Source organism: Coturnix japonica, chromosome 21 (genome assembly GCF_054131305.1).
Source record: "Coturnix japonica strain WE chromosome 21, WE-NBRP24, whole genome shotgun sequence".
In the NCBI taxonomy this organism is placed as follows: Eukaryota; Metazoa; Chordata; class Aves; order Galliformes; family Phasianidae; genus Coturnix; species Coturnix japonica.
The window spans coordinates 10,408,151-10,434,871 of record NC_140683.1 but is presented as its reverse complement, the minus strand read 5'-3'; the positions used below and the strand labels follow the sequence as shown (position 1 = coordinate 10,434,871).

The window sequence follows — 26,721 nt, the reverse complement described above, 5'->3', positions numbered from 1 at the left end:
ACAAATACCTTCTTGAAGATCACCTAAAAGCGAGAAAAACTATTTAATGTTCTGTGGAGAGCTATTTTAGAAGACTTGAATATCTCCAGTGCTGAATATTTGAAATGGATTTATCTGGCATTTCTTTGTGTCCTGCAGTGGACTATTGATCTTGCATATGCACTTTAAATGAGTTTTCATATCAATTACAGCGTATCACGTGCTTCCATATGTCCATCTCAAAAATGGCATGTGTTGGAGCTTTGCAGGGTAGAATAAGATGAACCGGTTGCTAAATCTCAGCTTAGATGACATTGATTTTATTCTATGCTTACAGTTGAGTTGGCAGGTGCTAGAAGCAAAGTCAGCTTGTCTGAGAGGGGTTATAGAGGAAATAAATGGTATAAAACTGAAAAGAGCTGTTTGTAGAACACACCTATCATTCTTTTCCTGTGCTAAACTGTCTGGGAGGGGCTTTGTTACGTGCATCAAATACTGCTGTCAAAAAGATGCCTTTCTCTGCCCACAGCCTCTCTGTTTTGCTCAGCCTATTGCAATATATTGCAGTATATTCCACGGTTGCTTTGCATCTGTTTTAGAGGCTCCATATTTTATTTTAATATTCATGCACACCTATCTGTAAAGATCCACATTTTCCTATATTGGAGAGGAGTGAAAATAGATGTAGACACACGTTTCCTAGAGGAACTTTATTGAAAGCATGTATTAATTTCCTTGATCAGGAATACTATAAGAAGTGATTATTTCTTTAGGATCTACTTGGATACTGAGAACAAAACTGGATAACAAATGATGTAGCTTTCTTATTTCTGTTTGTTGGGGTTGTTTTTCTTTAGGCCATCCTTTTGGTTTGCACAGCTCCAGCAGCAAGTGGGATGCCGGAAATCCTGCCAGCAATCTCTCCACAATAGCAATTATGCCGGTGTCTGAAGAGGTGCCACTTACTGCTTTCACTCTGGAGCTCAAGCACGCTCTCACTGCTGTGGGTAAGAAGTGTTTATGTGTTACTGCATCGTGGGAAATAAATGCCTCTTATCTTTTCAGAGAAGTATAGTCAGGTACCTGTCAATCAGCGGTGGATTCATGCTGCTACATGGGGTAGCCACGTAGAAATGATCCAGATGAGACCAGCTTAATCTCCTTCTTCTTCTGACTCGCTCTCTTTCTGTCCTTATTGTGCTTTCCTAACATGTCATGGAGAATACTGTGGCCTCGATTACTCAGAAAGATTATCTGATCTGTATGACCTGTTGCACTCCCAAGACTTGCAGGTACTTCAGTAGATGAGTGCCTGCAGCCCATCCTGCTCCCACAGTGCCTGTTTGAGAGCTCAGTTTTTTTCTCTCTTAGGTGTGAGCCTCTTCCAGGCTTTCTTAGTTGTACAGCCTGATCCCACAAAGGATTGACTTCTCATACAATTTGCTGTTGTTAGTTAGGTAGTAAGTGGCAAACATAAGACCGGATAGAGAAGGATTGCACAGGAGACCCATCCAGGTTGGCATTGGAATTCTGAACAGTCCCAAATAGTGCCTTCCTACACTGGCTGACTTTATCCTGTTTGTTGCCAGCTTGTCTGTTTCGTGCTCATGAAACCATGTATTTGGCTCACAAGTGATTCATTAATTGCTGTATCCACTGGTGAAGTTGGCTGCGCAAGTTCCAGTTGCTCACGAAGCTGTGTACTGAATTCACAATTCAGTTCATGCTCCACTACAGTCTGATGTTTCCTGAACATCCTTTTCTCATCCTTATATGCTATCATAGATCTCGAGTAAATCCCCTGTAGTTCTTTGAATTGAAACCCTGCTGTGTCAGCTTAGTATTCTGAGAAGCACAGGTTACCTGGTGCGTGATCTGTAACCACTTAGGTTTACTTAATGGCTATTTCCCTTCTAGGCCTTAAGGGTATCTGGCACTTAGGGCAGTTGGCACTTACTATTCTGTTTTAAAAACCTTCTGGGGGAGCAGGCAAAGGGAAATGTGGTTGGAGTTTGAGCCCCTTCACCTTTAAAGACATAAATTTGCATGCATTTGTTGTGTTACAGCCAGTACAGGTTTGTGGGTGTTTGAAGATTCCTTTTATTTTGGGGAGGCAAAAAAAAGTTCATAACAAAACACAGATTTCAGCCACAGCTATATTGCTAATGGGTACTTAGAATGGATTGTTGCCAGCTTGTTTTGATGGGCGACAGCACTAAGAGCCTGTAAATAAAACAAACCAAGATTAAGTATTTAAAGGACTATTCGGAATAAAAATAACCCTTCTGGTTGAAAGCAACTTGAATGTAACAGGGGGGTTTTGTTTTGATCACTCGGCCTTTTCTTGTGCACCCTTCATTTTTATTTTCTGCATCTAAACTGATGTCTGTGTAGTACTTGGCAGCTATAGATAGTATACAACCTTGGCATCTGAAGTTCTTGCCAAGATGGAGCAGACGGCTGCAGTGGGAAGAGGAAAGTGTTGTGTGAAAACACAGCTAGCCATATGGTCCAAAACACAGCTGGTAGACCAAGCTCTCTAGCCTTGATAGCCCCTGTTTGTTGGGTCAGCCTGGTGTTTATTCAGCCCACAACCCTTTGAATCAGTGGTTAACCTTCTGCCAATGGTTTGTTGTGTGCTTTTGTACTGTGTAGCTCTGAGGGTCTTTTTTTTTTTAATGCAGGCTGTATTCTATTCTTTTTATTTTTATTTTTCAGCAGCATTTTCTTTTTTTTCCCCCTAATGCTTTTGTTTTCTCCTTTCTGCTGAGGCTGTGAGCTGTTTGAGTGTTCTGTACTGAAGTGTGACAAATGGTCTGAGCAACTTAAGTCAGTGCTGTGAAGCAAAATCTCACCTTGCTTTTATGTTTTCTTCATTGAGTTAGAGCTCTGTCCATTTTCCACGTGAGGATCCCAAACATGCTGTGCGGAGAGGTTTGGATTAGTGCTTAGTGAGCAGCTATTGTATAGGATCTCAGAGTCTTTGTGAGTGCTTACCTGCTTCTGGCTTCCAAAGTGGTGAATTAGTGCTTGGGTCTGTGATTAGATGTTAAACTTCATTATGAAATGAGAGGTGTTATTTGATGTGTTTAAGAAGGCTTAACTGAAGATCTTTGGTATGTCAACTTGAGTGAATACTGTAAATTAGAGTAGCTCTCTGTGTGTATTTGCTGCTTTTCATCAGCACTTGTTGCTTATTCTGGTTTTCTGTTGGAAGGAACTTGTTGGTAAGCTGTAAATTGAGATGTTTAAAGTTTGATTCTTGTTATTCCATTGGTCTGGTCTTCAAATATGTTCCAGAGCAAGACTGAGTAGCTGTGGTATGTAAGAACTTGTATGGAGTTAAAGCAGCTGGTTTTCAGTTTTCTACTGCAACTTAATATATTTTTATAATGTTCCTCATTCTCCCCATAATATTAATTTAGATGGATGCTGTAGTGATGTCCTTGCTGCAGGTTGGAGGAAAGAGAACAGGAATTAGAATAAATGCAGTGATTCTGAAATGACTGCCAGAGCCGTAATGAGCCGTCATTGCAGGAGATGGTGACTTCTGTGGGGTGTCTGCAGGCTGACCTTCATCCTGGGCTGAGTGGTCTGTCTGTAACCTGCAAAGTGAGATGAGGGGATGCTTTTCTTTCCCTGGGTCTGATATTAGAAGGCTGTTTCCAGTGCTGTGAACTGGAGCTCATTGCAGCTAAATCTGCTTAATGGCTTTGAGTTTTTATGTTGGTTTGTGGCTACTTTCATCTTATTAGAGGAGCCTAATAGTAATAACAAAGAGAGTATCTCAGCCTGGGAGAATCAGCGTGAGTAACAGCATGAGTTAATCTGTATTGCCCACAAGAATGGAAAAATAAAGTAGAAATTAATTCACCTATAATAATGCTTGTTACTAATAATAGGGATTATAGGCTTGTTACTTGAATCTGTTATATGGATTTTATATTTAAATCTGTAGTGGAACCAAGTGATGTCCTGTCCAGGCTGAGCTCGGTTGGTCTTTCTACTATAGGCACTGCTTTATTTTTGTATTATTTTGAAGCGGATGGTAAAATAAGCTCATCCCTTTAGCTGATGCTTGTGTTCTTCCCGCTGACCCCATCAACTGGCAAAGCAGTTAGTTGGTACCTGATGGTGATAAGTCAGTGTGAACCCATCTTCATCTTGAGAAAGTTATGATTGTAAAACATGATCATAGTATCATAGAATGACTTAGATTGGGAGGGACCTTAAAGATCTTTGAGCTCCAACCCCCGCTGAGGGCAGGGAATGATCTGAGCATTCAGGAGAGGATGGAGGAGTCCTGCAGAGCGTGGCAAACCAGGGGCTGCTCCTCACTGCTTGCTTTCATGCTGCAGTATCAGAGCCCTTTCTATGAACCTCGGTCTCTGGGTCTCCAGAGAAGGAAAATGCAGAATATAAAACCTGCAGAGAGCTGGGATAGAATTTTCCACTTCAGAACAAGAGTGAAATAAAAGTGAGCAAATTCTTTGTTCTGTCTTCTTGCTGTGCAGTTGCAAGTTTGATCAACCATACCAATGAATTCTGGTCAATATCCCTTAGTTTCCTTTCGGTGTGGTTTTTTTTTTCCCCTCCTAAGTTCTTGTAGAGCAGCTCTTGTCAAAAAAGCTCTTCTAGAAGACTGAGGTTTGAAAAGATGGATTTGCCTTGCTATTTTCCTTTCTAACTGAGAGCTGTTATGTGGTGCCACACAACTGCTGTGCAAAGGGCTGTGCGAGTTCTGCTTTTTGTGGGAGCCCTCTGGTGTGACAATTTCAGTCTGAAGTAGAGAGGAAGGTTTCAAATCCAGCATACACTTCTCTCCTTTTGCTTCTAACCCTTAACTAAGCTTGCTTCCAGTTCCTAATTATGTATAATGCATTGGAAATCTCACTGAAATGCCTTTACTGATAATTTATTGGACATTTTAATGCATTCTTCTACCAGAACGTCCCTTCTTTATGCACAAATTAGATTTAAAGGTTAAGTATGGAATGTGTTGAGATGAATGTGGTGCCTGGAACCAGCACAAGCTGGTACTCTTTGCTGGGCACTGAGACATCAACCTCCTTTCTCAGGTCTCTGTCTTTGGCACGCAGCTTTGTAGGCTTTTCTTAGGTACAACAGAAGGTCTGATTTGATGAAGTCCAGGCAAGTAAATTTGCTGTGATTGAACTTTTTCCTCAGTGCGTGTGATTCTTGGCTGTGTCTTTTTGTACCAGTGTTTTTATCCAGTTTGAGGTGGATTTGCAACCATGCCTAAGCATCACTGCCTTCATATTTTCCTTACTTTAGTACTTCATGTTTGATTTAACTGAGGTGTGTGATTTTGGGATTATATTAGCTATAGAACTAGGGCATCTTCAGTTGCCACTCCTTCAGATCTTGGGAAGTGCTGCTATTATGGAAAACATTATGAAAGTGAATACCGTGTTTATCTTTGGAAAGAAGGGAAGAGGTTTGCATCTCTTACATAATGCTTTTCTTCTTACTGGACCACAATATGAGACTGGAAGCCTTCCTGAGGTGCTATCTTGGACCTGCCTTATTCTCTAAAAGATGCAGTGATCCAGACCCTGATATTTGCCAGCACTTTGTTCTTCTCGCTTCTCTTTCACAGACTTGTAGTTCTGTCCTGAAAACAGATGACTTTGGAGAACCAATTTAGATGCTCTGTGAGGTTTCTCGGTGAATCATGATCATCTGTGCCTGGGGGTGAGGCTGCTGCCATGCTGTTTTTTCTCACCTGAAGCACAGAAGAGCCAGGATTCAGACTCCCATTGAGTATGCTGAGAGATAAGTCTCAGAAACTTTGAGAAGTTACCATTTCTAGCTTGGAAATTCATGAGCTGCAAATTGCTGGAGGCTTGGAGAGTGGCACTAAGCTTTCCCTGCTCTGTTGTTGGTCACAGTCAGACAGTACTGGGCTAGATAAATATTGAACATTACCTTGTATCACCTTTCCTGTGCTCTTACCTTTGAGCTGTTTAACCCTGTGTCTAATCCTGAAAGAGAAGGATGGAGGGATGTTGCTGTTACACCAGGAGCAGCTATAAGTTGCTGGGGGGCTGCTGTAGGTGTGGAGAGAGCATCACGTTATCACCTGGTGACGTGCATTGGCAATGCTGTAACACATTGACGGGGACATTCCTTCCTACCAACATGGCTGTGTGAAGGTTGTATACTGGAGAAACATTTTCATTACTTGGTTATTCTCAGCACTTTAGTCTGAATAACACTCGGTCATACTGTTTTACGTGCTTGAGAACACATATGTTGGTGTTCTTGATCGCATTGATGGAGGATTATTTAGTGGTTGACTAATTGGGAGCTTGCTTGAAATTGGAATTGTAGAGCAGATGGTTGCTGCTTCTGAAGCGAAACGGAGCTGTTTGAGTTGGAAGCATCGCTGAGTCCGGTGCTGGTTGTGAGTGATGTTCTGCGTGCCCTTGTCCTGCAGGGGCAGGCACTGGGAGGCTCCTGCAGTGTGTCCGTACTCTTGTGCTGGGTAATGAGCTGAGAGCAGGCAGCCCCTGTCCCAAATGCAACACGAAGGTGCCTGGATGCGATTTCTGAAGAAATGTTCCTCCTCGAGGCTCTGTAGATGTGTCATCCCCACTTGAACAGTGTCTGTGGGTGAGGTAACCATCACCTTAATAATGTAAAGCTGCATCCCAGCTCTACATGAATTTCTCAGGATGAGAAATATGAGGTTGATACACTAATAAATACTGTGCTTGTGGTGTCAAAATCCAGCTGAAGTAGAGGCACTGGTAATATGTGGCATTGAAGAATGCAATAAAAGAGCTTGGAGGTCGAGGCCAGTGCATGAATCCAGCTCTGGGAATGTGGGAAATGGGAAGATGTTATTGTAGATAAGTGTGAAAATCTTCAAGCCAGCTCTTCTGTGGCAACTCTCAGTACACTTATCCATCACAGTCTTTAAAGAAAAAAGCTGCATTTGTTATAGTGATATGGCTGCATTTTCCCAATACCATTTGTCAGGAGCTGAATGGTAGACATTCATATATGAGCCACTCTGTTCTTTCAGGTCCTGCCTTGCTGCTCACAAGTGATAACATCAAACAGCGGCTGGGCTCTGCTGCGCTGGATAGGTATGTGCCACCTGTATGATATGTGGAAAAGTGCAGAAAAGTACTTTGCAAATATACAGTGTTTGGGAATGAAACCTTGTATTTATTGTGACCCTGCACACAGCAGGGGGTTGGAACTGGATGAGCATTGGGGTCCTTTTCAACCCAGGCCATTCTATGATTCTGTGTCTTGGAGGCACCACATCCTCTTTTCTCTGTGTATGTATGTATATACATACATATGCATATATATATATATAGATAGATAGATTGATTGGTATAAATAACGGAGAAATCAACATGCATGAGCCTGGAAATGAAGACGGGGAGGGAATGTTGTGAAACAGACTGAGCAAGCAAGAGATGTGAGGTTCTGATGCTCTTCAGATGCTGTGCTTGACATGCAGGACTTCACTCTGACAAGAGCAGTGGTATAAAAGAAGTTTGTTTCCTCTGTCCCCAGTATCCATGAGTACCGACTGACCAGCTGGCTGGGCCAGCAGGAGGACATCCACCGCATCGTCCTGTACCAGGCAGACAGCACCCTCACTCCCTGGACTCAACGCTGCATCAGGCAGGCTGACTGCATCTTGATAGTAGGGCTGGGAGACCAGGAGCCCACTGTTGGAGAGGTGCGGAACAGCTCCTTCCCGTGTTTGCTGTGTTAGCAGTAGAGCAAAAAAAAAGATGCTGTTTCACACAAGTGAATTTCTGGGGATTTAATACCCCATGAAGCACAAGTAATGGGTTTCTTGGGAATATTTCATTATAAGTAGAAGAATTAAATGAGAATTTTCTGAAATGACAAGCTTTCTGTAAAAGTACTTCTGTCAGGGTTCCAGAGAATCATTTTGGTCAATAGTAAATCCAAGCCAAATCACATTGAAGCAATATGGCATTCCAGTTTCTGTCCAGAATTTCTCTGCAGGATCTCCAGATAAGGAGATAAAATCTTCTTTGGTGCATTTAGTGGTGTACGTGTAGGGAAAGCTGTATGTAAGTGTGTTGTACAAATTGGTTGTATTTCATTACAGACTATAAGCCTTTTTTTTTTTTTTTTCCTCCCCTTACAACCTATTTTTATCCTTAATATTTTATTGCTACAGTTTGTTGATCAGGCACAAATTCTACAGAAACTGGGGGGAAAATAAATAGGGCTATTAAGATTGTGAAGTGCTGAGTCTGACCTCCAGAGAGCCTGGGACTGTTCCCATCTGCAGCGTTCTTTTGTGTCTGGTTCTTCGTCAGCATTGGGGAGGCAGGAAGCGCAGTAATGGGAGCTCACCATCAGGTGCCTGAAACAAAAAGTAAGAAGGACAAGGAGCATAAAGTGGTCCGACTGGATGTAAAAAACCAAAGCATACTGAAAGCTTTCAGGCTCAGGTGTGACTTGGAAAGCAATCTCATGCTGTGTGAACAGCACACACCTGTGCTGTGCTTTTAATGGTTTGTGTTCTAATAAAAAATCACTGTGTTTTACATTCGGATTTAAATCCTTGTCCAATTGTGGGGTTCTCTTTGTCACATAAGCCCACAGCTATCAGCGTGGCTGACTAAATCCATCTTCTTTGAGGTTCTCATTGTACATAGCAATCTACACATTCAGATTAGGTGTCAGGCATGTATTTGCACGTGCATGTATCTATTCCAAAATGGAACATTAAGTTAGTAATGGAGCAGCATGTACCTGATACCTCCATTCCTTTGGTGTATTTAATTTCCTGTAGCTGGAGAGGATGCTGGAGAACACAGCGGTCCGAGCCCAGAAGCAACTGATTCTGCTCCATAAGGAGGATGGTCCTCTCCCTTCCCGAACTGTGGAATGGCTCAATATGAGGAGCTGGTGTTCTGCTCATCTTCATCTCCACTGTCCACGAAGAGTGTTTTCCAAAAGAAGTTTGCCAAAGCTGGTGAGATACCTGATTTGGTGCTTGGCCTCGTAGCTGCAGTACTTTCCTTGTAATCCATGTTTCAAATGTAATCTGACATATTGTTGTTACAGGATGTTCTTATTTACAGCAGGGGTTCGTAACCCCTTTTCTTTTTGGTATGTTGTTAACATGGGCTATAAGACATTCATTTTAGAATGACCATTGTATCCCTCCTTTCTGCAGATAGAGATGTATGAACGTGTGTTCCAGAAGACACCAGACCGACACTCAGACTTCTCTCGCCTGGCTCGTGTTCTGACTGGAAATGCCATTGCCCTGGTCCTTGGCGGTGGGGGAGCCAGGTAGGTCCCAGGATGTTCTCTGGTGTCTGCTGCCAGAGGTCCCAGCCTGATACTGTACATCCTGTGGTGTGTCCATGTATTGCATATGTGATTCAAATCCTCTGAGATACCACATTTTTGTCTTGGGGCCACCATGTGCTTTGGTGAGGGAATATTCCCTATAAGTAAAGGTTAGAACTCCTTTGTGACAGCTGTTCTGATTAGTCATTGATGCTGATACAACCAGTGCTTTGCTTTGGCTGTTTCTTCGAGTGTCTGTAAAGATGCCTTTATCCTGGTTGCTTTCACAGTTTCCTCACCTGAGATGATTTCAGTATTTCATTTCTGAGATAAACACTGTCCTGTGAAGGCACAAAATAAAGCAGAGGAAGGGAGCTTGTACTTAATGTGTGTATCTCAGGAGATTTCTTATCAATGATAGAAAGCACTTGGTTTCTCTTGGGCTTTTTTTTTTTGGTTGTGTTGTTTTGTTAGTAGCTGAGATCTCTCTTTACTGAAGCCTGTGCTATGCTCAAATCCATGCGCTTGTATATTTCTGGCAGCACATTTTGCTTATTCCCTTCCTTTCTTCCTTCTGTAAACACTGCTGTAGTTTTTGCCAAACTGTTTTTTTTTGTTCTACTGCTTAATTTGCAAGCTACCACCTGCTGGTGTTCAGGAGCAGAGGTAAGAGAGCAGGCTTGTTAGAGCCTGTTTGTTGGTCCTGTGTTTTCTTCCTCAAATCTGAAGCACTGCACAGCTGCTGTGTTTAGCTTTTCTGGATGCAGCCACCCATTCATCAATGCACTCGTGTCTCATCAGCCATTAATTTGCCCATCTCTGCATCTGTGCAGTATGGAAGGGATAGAGTTATTCAGAGCTCTGGCTGATCCTTTCTGTGAGAGGTGCTGTGCTCTGTGGCTCCAGTAATATCCATTATTTAGTTGTTACTTGTGGAATGTTTGTCTGGCTTCCCAATGATAGTCAGTTCGGGAGGTTTCACCAAGGCAGCTTCCTAGTCATTATCTTAGGTTTGTCATGACAAAAGGCGCGTAGGAACTGAGGGTTTTCTTTCTCTTGTGAAGTTAAAAATATAACAAATCAAAGTGATACAGTTCTGAAATTACAGTGTTTTGCTACAGTCAACTGCTAACTTAATTTCAGTTAGAGCTGCTGAGGAGTTTGGGGGAAGGAAAAGAGGTTTGAGTTTAGAAAAATAGCACCTTTGAAAGGTAGCTGTGAGAATAATGACACAGCAAACCCTGCAATAAAGGCACGAACCTCCCATACGTCACTGCCGTGAACTTCAGCCATCCCACACACAGCCCACCCTTCCCTTGCTTTGCGGTAGTTGTCTTAGCAGAGCTGTTGGAAAACTGAAATTTATGGGCAGTAAATACTTAATAGAGAAGTATCAGTGAGTCCCTGGGGCCATGGAGAAAAACAATTGGTCGTGATGTTGCAGGAGGCTGACTGACACTGCGCTGATATGACAAGCCTTGTTGTTGATGATAATGTCATTCTTGTAGGAGTTAATTTGCTCCAGTGCGCCAACTCTGCGTAGACACATTAAGAAGATACAAAGCATTAGATGCATTTGTTTGGGTACTTTGGTGTGCAGTGCAGACACATGAAGTGCATCAGAGATGCTGCAAGTGCTTTCCTGTCTTTTCTGGGTGCTGTGCCTGAAGTGATGAGCTGCATGCTCGTGCTGGGAGGCTGAGGGGAGACTATTGCTCTCTTCCATTATCTGAAAGTTGCTTGCAGTGAGAGTGGGGCAAGTCTCCTCTCACTGGTGACAGAACGAGAGGAAATGGCCTCAGGTTGCACCAAGATAAGTTTAAGTTGGACATTAGGAAACACTTCTTTACAGAAAGGGTAGTTAAACACTGGAATAGGCTGCCTAGGGGAGTGGTCGAGTCACTGTCCCTGGATGTGTTTAAGAGCCGTTTGGATGTGGTGCTCAGAGATATGATTTAGCAGAGGGTTGTTAGATTTATGGTAGTTCTTTTCCAACCTGAGCAATTCTATGATCCTGTGATTTACTGCCTGAATTCAGAAGCTGTCTCCAGAGATGTGTGCTGAAAACACAGTTACAGAGAGCACAGAGGGGTGCTTTCTGTGGGCTCCTAGGCATATTCAATATAGCGGTTACAGGGGGACGAAGGAAAATCCCCCCCCAGGCATTTCCTTGACTCCCAGCTTTCTTCATATACATCAGAATGCAGGAAATACTTTTCAGAGCCTTTGTGGGGTTCAAAACTTCGCATAAATGGAGACTAGTGGGAGCACCCCTGGAAATGAGGCACACAGGGATTGAGGGAACCCAAATGTGCTGGTATTACCACATTCCTTATGCTACAGAGTAGAAGTTCATCTTAACTTGATTAATGTCTCCTCCAAGCTTCCATTCCTATCTAGATCCCTTCATCCTTTCTCTTTTCTTTGTTAGTCTCTAAGCGTGTTTCCTGTTCAGACATACCCAAGCCCTGAGCTTATGCTGTTCTTTGCATCCTTTCATCCCGCTATCATTCCTGCTTTTCTGCCTTCTATCTGCCCTTCTTTTCCTCTCCCAGGATTTAATTTCAAATCCTCTCTCAAAGGAGCTATTAAGAAAAAAAAAAAAGAAAGAAAGCAATAGTTTGCCAAGTGCTGCTCCCATACAGGGACATGTCCTTATTTGTCATCAACAGACCCTGCTCGGCTTTGGAGTAATTCCCCCTGGATCACACAGTGTGCTTTGGGACTGCGCTGCCTTCTGTAAGGAGATTATTGATGGCGGTGCTTGGGGTTGTACGCAGTGCTTTGTAACAGGGTGCTGGTGTGCCCTGCATTTGTCATCCATCTCACAGTACTTAGAATTCACAGTAAATGGAGGGTGGGCAGCTTGAGAAATGTATAAAAATGGCATTCCTGCTCTTGGAAATATTAAAAGAATATATCCTGATGGACAGAATTGTTCTGAAGGAGCTTATGAAACAAAATCGCTGCTGGTAAAATCATTTGTTCTTTATTCTGACCTTGGTTAGGATGAGACCAAAAAGCACCAACAGCTTCTGGTGCTCACAGTGCCTTGATTTTACTGCAGCCATGGAGGGCAGTCGCTGCAGCATGGAATGGGGATTCACTCTGCTTTGCTCAGCTGCTGACCCAGGTTAGGCCTGGGCAAATGCCTGCAGTGCTTGTGGTGTGCTGTAAACGAGGCTGCTGCATCTCAGCTTCAGCGTCAGCACAGGTCAACCTCTATGAAATGCTCTGGAGCACTTATAGAAGTTCAAGCCGTTATCACTCTGAAATTTGGGGGGCTTTGGGAGGGTGTTGTGCTCCCTGAGTGTGCATTCAGCAGTGAGCTCAGTGGAATTTGCTTGAAACCTGACATCTGACACAATTATTATGATGAAGTTAACTCTTTATTGCAGCGGTTTAGGAGCAGCCAGGCTGCTGGTAATCCTGTGTGTGATTCTGCTTACAGAGCCAAAGTCCACGTGTTCCCCAGGGCTGCTGAGGTTTAAGGGCACCCTCACCTGGTTTGGCTGCAAAGAACCAAATAGTCCCTGGGAAATCCATTGTGCTGCTGCTAAATGGAACTGAAATATGAAAGAGGCCTGAAAAATGCTTCTGTCCTTCTTTTAAACCAAAGAATGAAACTGAGGCATTTGCAGCATTTACAGTCTGTTAGTGACCAGTAATGATTATGAAGCAAGATTTCCATGGTATAGAAGTGTCGAAATGATCTGGAAGAGGCTGACTCTGCTTCATGCCAGGAAAAGAGCCGAATGCTTGAGATATCCTTCCCTTCGTTCCCTTTCTTCAGAGTAATCCCTTTGTATACTGAGCCCAACCTCAGCCTTCTGGTATTTGCAAGGGCAGGAAGTTGGGGACTCTGGGTTAATCCCCCATGGCCTTTGCATTTGTCAGCCCACAGCTCCTGCTCTCCTTCAAGCACAGCCAGCTCCTGCCATGGGGTGCGTTTGGTGGAAGGGAAGCTCTCTGCTATAACCATATGAGGCAGGGAGGTGATGGTTTGCCAATAGAAGCAGCAATAATCTTTTGTGATTCATTCAAGGGCATCATACAGTGAAACAAAACCAAACCCAGTGTGATCGCATCAAACTCCTCATTTTCTGGATGCATGAATGTGTAGATGAGGAGATCCTATTTTGGGAAAGGTTCAAGGGAGGCAATCCAGGGTGAAGCTAGTCCTGGCCAGCTTAACATCACGCTCTGAACAGGAAATGCTTTATAGTAATGAATGTGTGGAAATGAATCCATGCAATGCAGGCGCTCTGCAGAAGGCAGGTCTGGTGGCATAAGGGCTGCTCCTCAGCATAGTGTCAGTATCAGAGCATCCTCCATCCCTGGAGGCATTTGAGGCCAGGTTGGGTGGGATCTTGGGCAGCCTGAGCTGGTTGCAGGCAACCAGCCCACAGCATAGGTTGAAGCTGAGGTACCTTCCAACCTATGAGAAGAAACAATAGGACATCAGCAGGAGAATTCAGGGAGGAAAACAAGATGAGTTACTCAGCTCCTGGTTTACACCAGTGCAGATCTGACACTGAAGTCATTTACACAGCTACAACTGAGAACTTGCCTCAAAGCTTTTCAGCAGCTGATAGGGATTTATTTTAGATGGAAAGAATGTGTTCGGCATAGCTTGGCCAAATGACACCTACAGCGGACTTGGCAGCTGTTAGCAAGTATTTACGGGATGTAAACAGCAAAGGGAAAAAGGACGGAAATAGAGCGAACTGCGGGGGAGCGGAAAAATGGGATGGAGGTGGGGAAAGGAAGTTTGTACAGCTGTGTGGCTGGGGCTGCAAAGAGTCCGTGCAGGTGAGCTGAGCGAGCTGATGTGTTGGCATTACCTGCACACAGCACCATGACTTACTGTGCTTCATTGCTGACAGCCCGATCACTCTGATTCAAGCAGTCTATACTTAAATCCATTTGTGGTTTGACTCCTTTGGCATGTGGGCACAGCGGGTTCCCCGCTTTGTGTTATGTGTCTGTGTGTAAATCCCTCCCTTCATACCAGCCTTTCCATGCGGTGACCTCACCAGGTAGCCCCGTGTCTCCCCGCTCAGAGATGCTTTGCTATTTTTTACTTCTTATCCCATCAGAATTCATCTGTTTTGTCACCAGCTTCCATCACTGCTTTAAGATCCTTCTGCCTCTGCTGACATCAAGAGGGATTTTAGATTTACCATCCCAAAGGAATTGGTGGCATCCTCAAATGCTGCCTCCTTATCTGCCCCTTATATGTGTGCTGTGTCGCTGTCCTTCACACTGAAATCGAGGAGGCTTTTTGAAGCCTTCTGCTGTCATTCTGCTTTTTCTGTATTTGGCACTTGTTTAGCAGTGGGGCGGCAGTTCAGCTGGTGTATGTTCAAGCTCCCTTAGAAGGCAGCATTCATGTGTTTGTGGTTTCTCAGTGGCTGTTTGTCTGATAATGTCTCTTTTTCTTCTTGGCACAGGGGCTGCTCCCAGGTCGGGGTTATCAGGGCGCTGATCGAAGCCGGCATCCCCGTGGATATGATTGGAGGAACGTCCATTGGTTCTTTCATGAGCGCTCTATACGCAGAAGAACGCAGCTTCAATCAGATGAGGATCAAAGCCAGGCAGTGGGCCATGGTGAGAACTCCAAGTGTTGTGCATCCCTTCTCAGATGAGAGCTTAAACACAACCATTGGTAGGCAGCAGCCACCCAAGGCGGTGTGGCCATCTGTGTCTGTGTGCCCAAAGATCAGCTGGGGAGGGAGCAGAGTCCCAAGTTGCTCCCTGTTGTGCTGCAGCCCCAAGAGCTCCATGAGGAGAGCAGCATCCACATACTTGGTTTTGCTCCATGCACCCTCCCAGCTATGATAGGAATGCAGAATGATGTTGTTCAAGTGTGTTAGCATGCGCTGATTTCTGTTTTGTCCTTATTTGCTGTGCTGGAATCTGTTTTCAGCTTTCAACAAGTGTTTTTCTTTTGTATAATTTTCTCTCTTTCGTTCTCACATGCTGTCATTTTTCAGTGGAACTGATTGACGGAGGTAATCCTTCTCTTCACTAAATGCAAAGCGTGTGACTCATGTTGTAGCCTCAGAGTTCTGGAGTGGTGGTGCTCTGCAGGAGAACTGTTTGTCGTTAATACTTACTACAGACAAAGCCATACATTCATTGTTAAAGGAAGGTTTGGGAGGTTGCTTGAAACAGTGACATCTGTGAGTGAATTTATTGTGGGATGCTGGGAGGGAACCAGCAGCAGGTTACACTGGTTGAGATGGATGGATGGTGAACATCTGGCATTGTTTCTGAAGTTTGCTACTTATCATACTGTTCAGATTTTGCATTAATTATATGAAAATCACATTTTAGTTTTAGTTTTGTTATTGAAAGGCAGTTCTTCAATCACACTGAGCTCTGGGTCTGCTTGAGTCTTGAGTTTTAGGGTGAAAAAGGAGGCATTTCTTGTGCATCAGTACTGTTTGCCTCTTCAAGGTGCCTTCTTAGGGTGAAGCAGAATTGCTGTGTAGCTCTAAGACAACTACAGACCTTGTAAGCTCGCTGCTCTGTGGCACTGAAACGCACACTGGGACCTGTGCATTTTTTGCAGTGCCATTGGGAGGGTGGCTGTGGGAGCTGGGCAGTTCACCTCTATCACTGGGGGAGCACAGCTCTCATGCTGGATTGCAGAACTGTCTGTGCTGGGAAGCGCCTGAAACATCAACTGTGACACAGAACAGTTTGCTGCAATCAGAAGACTGCATGATGTGGAGGAGGCTTGAGGTTAAGGGTGTTAAAACCAATGATACTGAATCGTTCCAGAGCATTTAACCTTGTGGTCTTTATTTCCTGAGCATCAGAGCGGTGGTGAGACCGCCCTGCAATGACTCTGCCTGCCTCCTGCAGTCTGTGGCTCGCTGCCTTCTCTCAGCTGCTCTTATGTTTAATGGGCAGGTTGGAGCGGTGGAATTTTCCTCCATGCATTTGTCTGAGGGATTATCTCCTTGCCTGACATGCCAGGTCTGTTCTGTGCATGGGGAGGCAGAGCTGGCAGTGCTGCTGTGTGGGCACCTCAGCAATGGGCTCCTGTGGCACTTCCACGATTGCAGCTCCTGCACTCACCCACCATCACATTTGCTTTTACCAGAAATGGTTAAAGGTGAAATGAAGAAATTTCAGCTATCGATGGACTTTTGAACACAAATTGCAAAGCTGAAAGGTTCCCAAAGGGAAGGACAGGCTTTGGCCCAGCGATCCAGAAATGAGCGGGCATAGAAGGGGCTGCTTTTCTGAGTGATAGCTGAGCAGATCTGTGCTCTGCTCCCAGCACTGCAGTCCCAGCTCTGTTCCTTCATAGCAGCATCCCAGGCAGCAGTGCTGCTGTGCAGGGGGGCTTTGAGGAGGGACCCCAGCACTGCGTGCTGCACCAGTGCTGCTTCTGTGCTGGGAACCCCTGAGCTTTTGCTGGCAAGTGGTTATTGCTGAGCTCCTCTGTGTCTAACCTCGCAGCAGAGCGGCCGCAGCCCGGGGGGGTTGAGATGTCTCTGTTGTGATGGATTAGATAACTCTCATTGGCTTTTTTGCTTTTTTTTACACCATCAAAACAAATGCTGGTATTTGTCCTGCAGTCATTTCTCCTCTTGATATTTTTAGCAATGGGCAGATCTGTAGTGCTGCACTTTGGGGCTGGGAGAAGGGAATGTTTTATGTGTTTTCTGCTCCTGATGAAACAGCGAAGAAATGGCGTTATTTTAGGTGCCTCAGAGAGGTCTGAGGAGCAGCAGTCAGGTCGGTTCCTGCCTCTGTTTTCCTTCCATCCCCATGTTTAAACAGCAGGACTAAAACTAAACAAACCTGCAAACAAAGCTTTCATCTTAACAGAGTGTTGAGGATATTTTTGCCCAGGAGGGTTTTCCAAAGGACACATTGCACAAAGAATGGAATCTTCTGTTGTGGAAAGGAGCAGGATTATAGGGATCAGCAGTTAAAAGCTTCCAGCAATGAGAACAGTGTTAGGAATTGCTGGGTAGGATCCTGCAGCCATTTTTCTGTCTGTGGGCTGAGTCTGTGCTTGCACGGCAGCTCACATTGATGTAAGCTGGGCTTCCTGAGGTTGCAGCTGTACAATAAGCTGATCTGGCCAAATTTAATCCCTTTTGTTGTTTTTTGTTTGTACCTTTTGCCATGCTGCTCTGTGGCTGGCACAGGAAGGGGGGATGCAGGTCAGGTTAAGGGCAATATACGTGGCTGGGAGGGGATGGATGCAGTGCCCACGTGGAGGGGATTTGGTGTGGGACTGCTGCTGGGAGTTGGGGTAAAGCATGAGGAGGGGGTGCAGCAGTGTCCCCCAGGGGTCCACCTTGGGACTGGGGCTCTGCAGTGGCACAGACAGTGGGATTGAGTGCATCCTTGCAGTGTGTAGGTGATGTGGTGGAAGGGAGACCATTCAGAGGCACCAGAGTGGGGCTGGGGGCTGCGAGGGCTCCTCCAACCCGAACATTTTGTGGCTTTTATTTTTCTTTGTGAATTCCTCTGCATGCTCCTGATTTACTTTGTGTGCCAGATCTTCCTGTGCACAACAACAGCTACGAGGATGGGTCCGTGCAAACAAACTCAGAGTGTGGGATGAGCAGGCAAACACTGCCAAGCTCAATTGGCATGGAGAACAGGTGGAATATTATGGGAAAGATACCTCCTGGCCAGGGTGGATCAGAAAAAGGTGGGGTGTTGGTTACTGAGGCTTAGCCCTGATTCATCACAACAAAATGTGCTACAGGCAAAATGTACCACTCACGTGCACAGAGAACCCTGAAGAAAACCGAACTTAGTTACATATTTTGTGTAAATAAATGAGTACATTTTGTCTTTTAAATGGGGCTGAGAAGTTAGAGAGCGTGCGCTGGCTGTGCCTGGGCCCTGCGGGGGTTCATTGCTTTTTAATAGTATCTTAAATGTTATCGACTGGTGCTGAAGGTTTTACTTGCTGGGTTTGTCTGCTTGCAAAATCTTAATCAGGACAGATTGCTTTTCCCTTTCTCAGCTGACCATCATTCCCTCTGTGTTGCCTTTCAGGTGGAATTCTATGTTCCAGACTACTGACAAAAGGCAGAAATATAAGGGTGGTGGTGTTGTTAAATCTTAGATTTGTTGAGGTACAGGAAAAATCTGTTTTCCACGTATCTATAGTCCTGACAGCTCATTTTAACCATTTGGATTGTATTACCTGCGGAGCTGAAATTAACCCCAAATGAAACATCATCATCTGGGAAATTCAGATCAGAGGTTGTATGGGATGTAGGTGGGACGTGCAGTTTGGTGGCACACTGTTCCCCCCACCCGCCATATGAGCAATGGTCACACATTGCTCCTTGGCCCTGTGCTGAGGCTCTCAGCTTCTCCCACATTTTCTCTTTGTGTACTTGCTTTTCCAGACTCTTTTTTTATCCCTTTATTGCACATGGCTGTGTTTTCTATGGGTAGATAGATAATATATGCTTAAAAGCAGCTGGGCACGACAATGTAGGCTAATCCTTCACATCACTGCTAGAGTAAAGCAAATGCCAGATGTTGATTGCAGAGCCTTAAATAGATGCAGGTTTTTAGAGGCTCCTTCATGCTGTGGGGCTCCAGCTGTGTGCTGCCCTATTGTCTGCCAATCTGTTTGTTAAACTGCAGAGCAACGTGGAGGGATTAAATATTTCATCTAATATAAATGTTTATTTTTTTTCTACCAAAGCCTTACTTGGTTATAAAAGAGTAAATTCATAGAATCATAGAATGGCCTGGGCTAAAATGGGCCACAACGATCATCCAGTTTCAACCCCCTGCTGTGTGCAGGGTTGCCAACCATCAGACCAGGCTGCCCAGGGCCGAATCCAGCCTGATGGGTTCCTTGTGGTTTGTTTTTGTCTTCAGTTGTGAGTTAACTGAATATGATGTTGTATATTCAGCACTTCATTGGGGTTTATCAGACGCTGAGGCCCATAGCGTGCTTACAGGACTGATATGGCCATAATGCTGGTTGTGTTATCAGTTATATGTAGGTCCTTCTCATCATTTTATTTGTAGGTTAGTGCAAGGTTGTGCCACATCCAGAATGGAGAAGAAGGGGAGGAAAGGAAGAAGGAGCCACGAGAGCTGAATTACAGCCTTACTGCAAAGCAGTGCAGAGCTCGGTGTTTCTTGGTGTGCATTTATGACGCCCTGCATGGATTTACTGGCCGTGGATTTGTAGTTGTTTTTCTGTCCCCTTGATGACTTTTGCACAGCAGTAGCATTGCTTCCCACATGTCTGCTGTAAAGTCTGGAATATAACCTCTCTAAACTTGCATGTGAATAGCATTAACATGAATTACTTGAAATGTTTTTTCTTTTTAGGTTATGAATTCAGTGCTTAAGACTGTTCTAGACTTGACGTATCCAATAACCTCAATGTTTTCTGGAGCAGCTTTTAACAACAGCATCAGCAGCATCTTCAAGGATAAACAGATTGAGGTAGGTTGCTTGCTGTACCCACTCCATGCACGTGTATGTGGCTGCACTGCATTCTGCTGTAAGAAATGCCTTTCTTCCATTCTACTGTTAGGTACAGGGTCGTGGGATGCTGGAAAGCATTACAAGCAGGGATGGATCACACCATTATGGTGGGCCTAGGAAAGCACAAGAGGAATAGTTTCACTACTCCTGTTTGACAGAGGAGTGCATTTGGCTGAGAGCAAATGTTTAGTTGTCCCTGGAGTCATATTGCTGAAATGGTTTTATCATCATATTAGGGAAGCTGACTCTAAGAGACCCTTATGTTGTTAACAGGACAGCAATGGCTTCATGGTCCTTTGGCTTCTGAGGGCTGTGTGCTTATGGACAGCCTAGTGAAAGCTGAGATACCATCCAGGCTTTCCCTGTTCTGCACGTGGTGCTGTGACCCCTGGGTGTGCTCTCTCTGAGCTGACATTCCTGTGCAGTCGTCCCTCCTCTCCCCCCCAACCAGCTGCAGCTTGTGAAGTCAATTATCAGTGCTTGTCTTCATCACTGGGCTCACAGGAGGTTTGGGTACCTTGCAGTCTTACCTCATTACAGCCTTAATCACGTTATTCCTGTGTTTGGAATCCTTGTGATAAAAGATTCATAAATATATTTAAAATACGCTGACAATTTGCTGCATAATCTGAACCATTCCCTACTTAAATGCAAGGATGAAAGTAAGTGATTAATCATCACATGTGGCTTAAAATAGTGTTGTGCTGTGCCGAGTGGCTGGTGCTGGCACTGAGCAGCTTTTAGTGATAAGAGCTGAGACTGGAATTCTTTTTGTTTTGTTCTTTGGATGGCAGCAGCCATCCTGTTGGTCCTTCAGTTGTGCTTGTCCCTTCCTGGAGCATTCCAGCTTTTATATTTGGTTTCAGCAGTGCCTGATAGGAAAACCAGAGTGTCGGGTGACTACAGCAGCTCTTACTGCTCAGTTTGATGTAGTGGAGGAGCTGTAAAGCATTGAGACCTTCATGGTGGTGCTGAGCTCTGGCTTCTCCCAGTTAACCTGGTGTGAACTGTGGCATGGTGTGCTGCAGTGTGAGCCATGGGGTGAGGAGTGCTCTGTGAAGTGAATGGCAAACAGAGCAATGTCTTCTGATCTTGACTGGCTCCTGCTCCTCCTGGTTTACTACCATCATTGCAGTCAATTTATTGTACTTGCCTTTGAGGTGCAGTAATTTCTTCCTTACCTTCTGATTTTTATGTATTACAGCTGTAATTCCCCGATCTGTCCTAACCTTGTGGTTGCAGGAAGGGAAATTTGTCCAATTTCCAAGAGAAATCCAGCTCTGAGGCGTACAGAGCATCACTGTGAGTGCAGTGCCGCAGGGCAAACTCTTCAGGCTGCAACTGTGGATATCCTCCAGCTGATAGATAAGAGGAAATGTTGTGTGCCTCTGCAAGGAAGGAGGCATTCACCTCTAACTGCAGTTCGTACTGTCAGTACTGGTTAGCCAGGCATGTCAGCAGAAAGGCAGTAGCTGAAAGCTAAGTGTAAAGGGTAACTTATAAAATGATAAAAGCTAAATTAAAAAGCATTAAGCATTGAAGAAATGTGTTTTTAAGCATGATTTTAAGGTGTGCCAGACTCCAAATTTCTGTACTTTGATGGAGTGTTTTTGGTGACTTCCAACCAGAGATGAATGTTAGCGAGAGCTGGTTGCAGCCCTAACAACGTAGGTTCTGTTTGGTGCCTGGTTCCATCCCAGCTGTGTTCTCAGCACCAAAACTTGCACCACAAATAGCAAAGAGGGAGCACTTCTCAGCTTGTGCTGATAGCTGCAGTCCAAACCCTTGCTTGGCTTTGGTTCCATCAAAGCTGTGCCAGAGGAGGCTCAATGCTGTGGTCTGAAAGCAGGAAGCTGTCCCATCATCCTGGTTTCCCAGCAATGAGATATGAGTACAAGCATAAAAACCAATGAGAGCTTCCTCCCCAGCCCCCAAGGAATGAAGCTCATTGATTTTTGCCTTGCCCGTGTTGAATAAACATGTGAAGGACTTGGCTAGGCCATTCTTCTCATGTGTTATCCTGTTTATTAGGTAGGTTACGTACCATGCTTTGCTGCTGTTTTACCCTGCACTATCTCAAGAAACTTCTGGGGTTGTATTGAAGATCAGCCTTGCAGGATGTTCCTATAGGTAACACTGCAAAGCTTTGTGTAAGAAACAAACTGATGAACTCAAGAACAGCACTGATGGGGCTTCACCAGGCATTTGTGTCTGCAGCTCTGTCAGAATACAAGTGCTGTTGCTTTAGTTTCTGTGTTAGGCTCTGGTTTTACATGCGAGGTTACAGATTTAGTGACAATGTGCTCTCCTGTGGTGCAGGATCTGTGGATTCCTTACTTCACGATCACAACTGACATCACTGCCTCAGCAATGAGGGTCCACACTGATGGTAAGTGTGCAGGCAGCTGCTCCTGTTGCGGTGTGTGGGAGTGACGTGGCACTTCAGCATCACACCTTGCCCTGCAGCTCTCTGCCCCTTTGCATTTTTCATTTGCCTTTTGTTTCTCCCTCCTCTGTTACTCGCTGAGCACCAAACTGGTCGTACACATAACAAGGAACAGAGCTGTGGGGAAGAAATTAACTGAGATGCTGAACTCGCTGTTTAGAGAGCAAATGGGTCCACTGGCACCATTCTGTGTCCTTAAAACATTCTGCAAAGTGCGGGTGTATTAACAATAAATCAGAATGAATGCAACCAAAGCAACTTAAGATTCAAATTCTCCATAAAAGAAGATGTATTCCTAATGAAGAGGCTCAGGCACCTGGAGCAGAAGCTGGGTTAGGCTGTCATTTGTGTCCAGTCCTATTTATTTCTCTGGTGGAGAATTAATTCAGTTTGCAGTGACTAAACCGTGGAGAAGGATCTGAGCTGTCTGCCCTGTTGTCGGGTTGTGGTGGCAGCCCTGTGGGATATTTGCTTTAGCTTTTGTCTGGCTATTTAGGGTAATGGTGCAGTGAATTAGGCATCAGTGAAGATGCTCCAAGCCTTCCAGGTGCCCCAGATATTTCTGTGGGTAGAGGAGAGGCCACTGCTGCCACATCTCTGGTGTTCTGTCTTTTGTGCTGGCTGTCCCTTCCTGCAGCCCAGGTGTGGGCTACAGAGCCATAAGACCACACTGACCACAGGGCCTTGGCAGCCAAGGGGGGTCAATGGGGACTGACCCAGGGGGACTGAGGCACACAGGAGGGAATTTACCTTTTGTAGAGGTTGTTTTCCAGTTCCACAGCCTAAAGCTGCTGCTAATAAAACACAAAGCTGCCAATATTGACCTGTGCCAAGCAGTAGGAGTGCTTAGGTTGTAATTAGAGCAAGAACCATTGTATGTTAAAAAGAAAGAAGAAAAAAGTCAGTTTCTGGTTTGCTGGGAAGAGTTGTTTGTTTGAAGCACAGGGTGGTTAATTACTGAGAAATGAGCCAACACTGCAGCTCCTGTTTATTTTTGGTGTTTTAAAGATTCAGTTCTCAGACACGACTCGAGCATCTTTGGGAGTGCAGTATCCAAATTCAGCTGATGCAAATGTTACAAAGAGAAATCGGTAAATAAGAGCCTTAAAGCGGGATGTCTGACAGGAAACAGAGCCAATCGATTTCTACTTGATTAAGCTTTGTTTATAACAGCTTAAAAGATGACAACTTTCTTCTTTGCAGCGCTGTTAACAGAAATGTGCTCAGCAAAGCTAAGATCTGAACCTGGTGCCAATACGAGGTGGTGAAGTGGAGATGTTTGCTCCCTGCAGAGCAGGGGAAGCAGAATTCCTGGGCTTCTGCAATCTGTATTTTTCATGCTCAGCTCCTGCTGAAGGCCTGTTCTCTGTGTATCTCTGTGGAACTTAATGGCTTTAGCTGCACTTCAATCTACTTATTCTTCCTATTCCTTTCTCCCCAGGAGAAGCCTTTTCCTTTCCTTATCAGTGTAAGCTCAACAAAGCACTAAAGATGATCCCCGCAGTCAGGCATATGCTGACATCTCCTTACAGGCCACGAATACAAGACGTGTCCTTAAAACCCTGTTTCCTAAGGCTTTTACCTGACTGTGGGGCTGAATGGCCTTTTGGATTTATTTTTTTTCCTAGCCAGTATTATGGTATAGAAGATAATGAACTGCTTTAATCACTCCCTAACAGTATTCTCAGGAGCACCTCCACCTCCTGATCCTTTTAGTGTGTGTGAACGCCTGCCCCAGCTCTGGCAGCACATTAATGCTGCTGCTGCTCCGTTTCTCTCCTGCAGGCTCTTTGTGGAGGTACATCCGTGCCAGCATGTCTCTCTCTGGGTACATGCCCCCGCTCTGCGACCCGAAGGATGGGCACCTCCTGATGGATGGAGGCTACGTCAACAACCTTCCTGGTAGGTGTCTGCATCTGGGGGGGGTAGAAGCTGCTGAGAACACATCACAGTCTGCAGCAAGAAAAAAGGAGTGGGGATCAACATTGCAGCCACCTTTAATCTCATGCTGGTTCCTAGCAGTCACTGTTCTGTTTCCTTGGTGTTTGTGTTACTGTGGCTTTATTAAGGCTGTTCCTTATTATGGACTATTTCCTGATACTCACGTTCCAAAAACGTAGTTCCAAGCTCATTTTGAATTTGTTATAATATTTGCCTCAAGGAGAGAGCAGGAATGCACTGCAGGCATGTAGTCCTTGGTTCTTTTCAGAAAGCATTGCTTCAATAGCAAATGGTTCTGAGAAAGCAGGAGCTTTAATTGTTCATTACTCAGCCTGGTGACTGCGTTAGTAGAACGTACAGCATCAGAGCACTCGCTGGAGGGCAGTTGGAACTAAATGGTAGTTGGGATTGAAAGCAGCCAAGTAACGTTATTTTTACTTTATTGTCCAGCTGTGAGTTTTAGCTGTGATGTAGCTGCAGAATTGAAACAGTATTTTAGTGGTTTTGTTAAGTCAGGTGCCAATGAGTGTCTTGGAGGAGCTGGTGGGATGTATGAGCTGCAGAGAGGGGCAGCCTCGTGCCAGCCTGGGGCTCCTGTGCCAGGTGTCAGCTTTGTCCTCAGACAGACATAGAAATAACACAGAGTAGAGCCCCACAGGTTCCCCTTGGCTTTGCTGTGTGTGACTGTGTAAGCAAAAGCATGAATTGCAAATTGAGGTGCTGTTTCCACCTGTACTTATTGGAGAGTGCACAACGTGTATATGCAAGTGACACAAAGTGGAAAAGGTACAGTAGGCTGAACCAGCCCAGTAATATAAATCCAAGTTACAGAGCAGCTCTGATTTAAATATGTATCTAAATTAAGCATATAAATTGGCTCTTCAAAGCTGTGGTTTTCCTACGCATAACTATTCTAGAAATTGCAACTATCTTGGACTCTGGGGGTGTGGAGGAGACATAAATGCATTCTGTAAGGTGTGTGTCCTTCTCTGCCCTCCTTTGGCACTTTCCTAAGTTCTCACCCATATCCAAAGGCTGCAGCTCGTTCTCTTTCTACCGACCTTGAAGTGGGAGGTGTTGCCTCATTTCTCTCCCACTTCAAATATGAATCTTCCTCTTGAATCCAAAGCTTTTTGCAGACTGAAATCCTCCCAGCCTCTCCTTGCTGTCTGCTTCCTTTTCTGCTCCTTTTCTTCTCTGTCTTCTCTCTGCAGGGTTGCTCCTGTGCACTGCTGACTCCTCTTTATGGCCATCACTACTTGTTCTCTCTCCAGGTCCCCCAGGTCTTTGTTCTCATGGGATCTACATATGCTGTGTCTGTGCAGCACCGGGGTTGACATTGTTGTTAGAGGTGTACTGATGTGACCTTTATTTTCCCCCACTAGCTGATGTGGCGAGGTCCTTGGGTGCTAAGGTGGTGATAGCAATCGATGTGGGGAGCCGAGATGAGACCAACCTCACCAACTACGGCGACTGCTTGTCTGGCTGGTGGCTGCTCTGGAAGAGGTGGAATCCACTGGCTGAGAAAGTGAAGGTACCACAGATTGCATTGCCATATCACCTAGTTTTATGTGCACAGCAGGAAGCTTTCTCTTGGTTATTCAGGATCCAGCCTGTGACAGATCAAATTGTTTATTGGATTTGAGCACGCAATTGTGGATGAAGCAAGGCAGGCAGTGCTGTGACACTGAGGGAAATGGACCATCACAGAAGAGGAGGGTAGAGCCCTGCCTGGGGAGGGGGTTTGGGCTGCGGAGGCGGTGGATTTGGCACAGAAACCTTTCCTTGTAGGTGGTTGGTATTGATAGAGTCTGAAATAGTCTGTCCTGGTTGGCAGGTGCCGAACATGGCGGAGATCCAGACACGGCTCGCATACGTGTGCTGCGTGCGGCAGCTGGAGATGGTGAAGAACAGCGACTACTGCGAGTACATCCGGCCCCCCATCGACCGCTACGGCACGCTGGATTTTGGCAAGTTCGATGAGATCTGTGTAAGTGCTCCTCGGTGGAGGCAGCTCCCCATCCTGACACTCTGCAGGCCAATTAGTACCTGAGAAGTGTGAGAGTGAAGGAATTCAGTTGGCACCGAGTGAATAATTGACAGTAAATAATGCTGTGGAATGATACCGTGATTGGGATTGGATTGCCAGCAGAAATTGAGTTAGTGATTGTGATTATATATAATAACCTGTAAGTGGATTGGTTCCCTCGCTGTCCTGTGACGGCTCTTTCTCAGCTGCTTGGTTAGACCTCCTTGGTGTCTGAGCTGCGTTGGGCAGTTGTGGTTTGTCAGATGGTGTCAATTTCTCTTCCTTGATTAAGGAGCTCGTTGTCACGTGAGAGATTTGAAGAAGTCTGTGGGGAAGCTGTGAATCATTGAAATGGAGGGCAACACACTAAGATATCCGGCTTGGCTCACATGTCAACGCTTCTATTAATAAAATGCCATCCATCTTTCCTCTACACCTGATAGCAGATCAGGAGAATGGCACCAATGTCAGTGGAAGGACACAGCGAAGGGGTGGC

At 45.1% G+C, this 26,721-nt stretch overlaps 1 protein-coding gene across 4 annotated transcripts in view; it reads left to right on the top strand.

Moving 5' to 3' along the window:
• Positions 1-26,721, top strand: part of PNPLA7 (patatin like domain 7, lysophospholipase) — a 76,193-nt gene that overhangs the window by 39,625 nt on the left and 9,847 nt on the right. For 3 of the 4 annotated variants that reach the window (XM_085521537.1, XM_085521536.1, XM_015878611.3), the window contains exons 22-32: positions 837-986; positions 7,031-7,094; positions 7,537-7,705; positions 8,801-8,983; positions 9,188-9,306; positions 14,760-14,916; positions 19,651-19,767; positions 22,129-22,198; positions 24,041-24,157; positions 25,582-25,730; positions 26,034-26,186. In XM_085521537.1, the coding sequence (XP_085377663.1) occupies positions 837-986; positions 7,031-7,094; positions 7,537-7,705; positions 8,801-8,983; positions 9,188-9,306; positions 14,760-14,916; positions 19,651-19,767; positions 22,129-22,198; positions 24,041-24,157; positions 25,582-25,730; positions 26,034-26,186 (1,448 nt within the window). Of the gene's footprint in view, positions 1-836; positions 987-7,030; positions 7,095-7,536; positions 7,706-8,800; positions 8,984-9,187; positions 9,307-14,759; positions 14,917-15,302; positions 15,321-19,650; positions 19,768-22,128; positions 22,199-24,040; positions 24,158-25,581; positions 25,731-26,033; positions 26,187-26,721 lie in introns of those variants that run through there. The other variant, XM_085521538.1, reaches the window with a different exon arrangement.